General features: G+C 37.4%; 1 protein-coding gene across 1 annotated transcript in view; it reads right to left on the reverse strand.

Moving 5' to 3' along the window:
• Nucleotides 916-4,464, reverse strand: part of LOC109833791 (THO complex subunit 2) — a 52,134-nt gene continuing 48,585 nt past the window's right edge. Inside the window, 4 exon segments of the mRNA XM_020401607.1 lie at nt 916-1,545; nt 2,782-2,907; nt 2,909-3,051; nt 3,931-4,464. The exon segment at nt 3,931-4,464 is cut by the window's right edge and continues 31 nt beyond it. Coding sequence (XP_020257196.1) covers nt 1,458-1,545; nt 2,782-2,907; nt 2,909-3,051; nt 3,931-4,464 — 891 coding nt within the window. The 3' untranslated portion in view covers nt 916-1,457.

Here is a 4,464-nt window from a genome sequence, read left to right on the forward strand (position 1 = left end):
GAAATTTTTACTGCAAAAGGACTTCTCTCATTCATATATCTTCATCCAAATAACGTTTCAAGCTTTTCAGAAGCGAAATTAAGACAGCATATGAACACCAACCTCAACAACAAATTTTAAAAATAAACTAGTATCATCTCCCTTAGCTATGAACACCAACCTCAAAAACATATTAAAAAAATAACCTGTGGACCAAAAGCTAGTTGCAACTATAATGTATAATACTATGAAAATCGGAAAAAAATTTTACCACAACTGATGAATCGATGAGTTTTTTCTTTGCTATATTCATTTCCACGGGAGAGAGATCTGAGAGAAGTCTAATCTTCAGCAAGTTTGAGAAAATCGAACCAGAACGAAGAGCTACAGTCTCGATTTGCTCTAGAAAACTGAGAAGTTGAATAAGCGTTCGATCGGCATCTAACTAGGATTTGATCGGCGTAAAAGCTTTGGTCAGCGTAAACTAGGGTTTAGACAAAGTTAAACTAGGGTTTTGGAGACGTAGAGAGGAGAGAATGAGAGAGAATGGGGGGAGAGAGAGGGAGAGGGGAGATTGATCGGGGAAGAGTTTTGGAGAGAGATCGAGGAAAGTCGAGCGACCGATTCCGTCACTCTCCCTCGTTTTCACCTATGTTTTCACCTATGCAACGGAGAGAAAGGGGAAAGAAAAAATGCCTATATGTTTGTTTTTCTACAGGGAAAATTATTTTCTTTTTCATTTTGTTTTCTTTCAATCCAAACAGCAGAAACTTACTTTCTCTTTTATTTTACTTTCCTTTCTCTCCCTTTCTATCAAACCAAACAGAGCCGAAATGTTTTAGCATCAAAATAGCGACAAGAGCAGTACAAATATTGATAAATGTATGATCTACGTTTACCAGTATAAAGTAACTGAAAGTATAAAGCAACTGAAAATACATCCAACTGCCGGAAAATTTAAATTTCTCCTCCCACGGAAATGCTGCATCTTAATCAGTTTCTACAGGTTTTGTTTACAACCAGACTATCGATGAAACTACATCTCTCCGAATAACAGTACAAAACTACAATATATACATCACCAAGAACACTGTAATTTACATGGTCTTTCCATAAATCATCAGTTCCCATTGTACATTTTCCCGTAAATTCTCATTGTACACTTTCCCAAACAAATACCTGATAGATTTGAGTCACTACAGATTTGAATAACTTATTCCTGCTTCTCATTGCCAGTGTCGCATGCAACTCTTCAATGGAAAATTGATGTTTTCAAAATTCCAGAATACTCAGCAGAAATATGTGCTGCATCAATATCAAGCAGAAAATTCTCAGTTCACCAAACAAAAGCAAACGTCTAATGGAAATTTCTCAATTTCCAAAGCCGCGTCCAAGAAGAGCCAAGCCCTTTCAAAAGCAAGTAAGCAACTAGAACCTCTTGCCACCAAGTTCGGTTAGCAAGCAAAGTCGTGCCTTGGCTAGCTTCTCATACTTGATTCCTTCCGGTGCTTCCTTTTTGCATCAGCTCTGAGACGCTTCTCCTCTTCCCACTCCCTTTCATGTACTCTTTAAAGTGTAAAGGTCAAGGAGAAGAATTGTATAGGTGCAAATGTACAAAAGAATGACATAAAACCAAAAGCCGTTACGCATTTGAATGACAAGATAAAGTACATAACTTTTAATCTGCAGAAATATTCATGACATGTTCTGTTGAGATGAATGAAAATTTATTCGTTAACTTGCACCTCATCGATCCAAAATCCCTATTCTAGTAACATTCCAGATTCTCCAATTTTTTTTATAGCACATCGTTTCCTAATCACTATTGATACATAAATCATCCACCAAAGGAAATATTATGACTATCAAATTCTAAGTAAAACATAGCCCAAAAACTAAAGCAAACAAGAAATATCATTTTCAGTAACAAAAATAATTTATTTATCCATATTTTCAGCTATAATATTGAATTCAATGTTTCATCAAATTTGTCATCCTATTTGTAATGTGATAACACTTTGGCTTGACTTGTAAAACTTAACAAAAATCTTCAAACAAAAATCTAAATGATGTCTTCTTCTTCTTTTCTTTTTTCCCCCAACAGATAAAGAAAGATACTGATGAAAATAGATTTACATATTTGATGATCATGAAACTAGCAATATAAACCACCGATTCAAAAAAGCTGATAACCTAAATACAAAACTATGAACTTTTGGGACTGTATGAAGTTGTATGTCAAGAAACCTACCAGACATCTTAGGGGGGAAAAATTGCACAACATAGTTTTTTTTTATAAGCACAAGCCACCAAGATTACAAGAGCACTCAAACCAAGTTATGATTGGGTTACAATAATTTACTTGGCAAACTAGAGGACCAGTAACCTGTCTAGAGGGAAAAAATTCCCGTCAGTTAACTGTTTCAGATGGATCTGTTTAGGAGTCGAGGCAATGTGCACTAATATGGGCAGCACTAACCTCTGCACAAAACTTAAGATTAAGAATTTGATAATATCCTCGAATACACCCAGAAACCAGCTTATTGCAGGAGTCAGTAAGGAAGTAGGAAAGCCTTCAGTCTTAGATTTTTATTGAAAAGAAAAATGAAATATGTTTCCCCTAGAACCTTCTTATTTAAAACCGTCCACTTACAGGTAACAAAGGTTCAACCCAGAGTATCTAACTGTGTGGCACTGTCATCAAAGGAAATGAGCTAAAGCGAGTAATAATATATTAGAAAACCTGCGTTCATGGTGTGGATACAGTAAAATAACAGTACTTAAAAATGTGATAAAGGATACGGATCTATCTCCCGACGATTGATCTTGCTTGTTTCCTTCCCATGAATCCTTGATCCTTGTTCATCCATATAACCAGCACGATGCTGCCCTATGATGCCCTTTCTGTCTCCCCTCAGGGAGAAGGGGAGATTGTTGCATCACAGGAGAATAGTCCTCACCAGGTTCAGATGGTGATGCATGTTCCCTCTTAAGTTTCCTTCGTTTAGAAACAGCAGAAGCGTCAATATCTTCTTTCCAAATGCTGCCTTTGTCTCTCTCTCTCTCATCAACCTGGAGAATTCTTTTATAAGGTAAGAGTTTCAATAAATAAGAGAATGGAAATGGTACACAACAACTTAAATATTTTTCCATGCTTTCATATCTTCAGGTATTCAAGCAACATATATGAAGAATGGTACATTATAAGCAAATACTCCTCCAAAGGCTTGCTCTCCAAATGCAGATTGCGAAGTATTGTTAATTAAAGAGATCAAAAATATTGAATAGTATATTTTTCCTGTTGAACATTACATTATTTTCAGCATTTTTTTTAGAAGTCTCATGCTGAATCTTTAACGATTCATTTCACAAAACCCCCCTGAACTCTGGGGATTTGGCACATAATCACTGAAACTTTTTCTATCTCACAAAACCCTCTGAGCTTTGGGTGTCTCACAAAACACCAACTACAGGTGGGGTCCGTTGAAAAATTCAAAACCTGAGGATGACATGTGAGACACCCCAAAGTTCAAGGGTTTTGTGGGATAAGAAAAGATTAGGAAAAGTTTAAACTTCAGGCGGGTTTGTGAGACACCCCAAAGTTCAGATGTTATGCGCAAACCCCCAAAAAATTTCAGGGTTTTTTTTGTGAAACTAACCCCTAGGCAGGAAATGATAGTCCAACAAATTATCCACCAAAAATTGCGTGCAACAAGAAAAAGTTTCCTTAGGAGACACCACATTGCATAATGAGGATCATAGTTTGAAAAAGTAACTAAAAACTAAACTAGAAAAAGTTAAGGTCATGTGTATAAACACTCGTGTAAAATGATATATACACCATTTAAAAGCTACATGTCCAACAAATAAAAACACGCATTTTCCCGGACTGAAGCCAAAAGGGGAGAGAAATAGAAGGGAAGTCTTTACTTTAGAGAGCTGATAATATACCTTAGTGGACCCTCCCTCTCGTTCATCACGCTTCCTTTCACGCAAATCCTCCTCCCTTCGCTTCCTTCCATCATCCTGTGAAGCTAGCACACTTTCCTCCGAGCGCCTCCGCTCCTTTTCGTCATGTCTAGGAGACAACCTCTGTATATGTCTGCTACTGACTCTTTTGTCCACCTCTTCATCTCTTCGGTTACTGCTGACAGACTGAGGAACAAAACTGGGAGGTAACGGTGGCGGTGGTGGTAAGTTCTGCCCATGAAGATGTTCATCAAGTCCCTCGCTATGCCGAGATTTACTATTTCTATCATCCCTTGCTTTATCACCAGATCTATCAAGAGTCCTGTCTGCTCCTCTATCCATTATTCTTTCAACAGACCGTTCCCTTCCATGTCTCTCCAATGACCTATCTCTTGATTTCTCACGTATGTCTTCAACCCGGTTCCTATCAGGATGATCCAATTTTTCCCGGCGGTCTTTGTCATATCTTTCAATAACTTTCTCTTTGGATTTGTCCAAATGCTTATCTGCAGTCCT

This window comes from Asparagus officinalis, chromosome 3 (genome assembly GCF_001876935.1).
Source record: "Asparagus officinalis chromosome 3, Aspof.V1, whole genome shotgun sequence".
Classification (NCBI taxonomy): Eukaryota; Viridiplantae; Streptophyta; class Magnoliopsida; order Asparagales; family Asparagaceae; genus Asparagus; species Asparagus officinalis.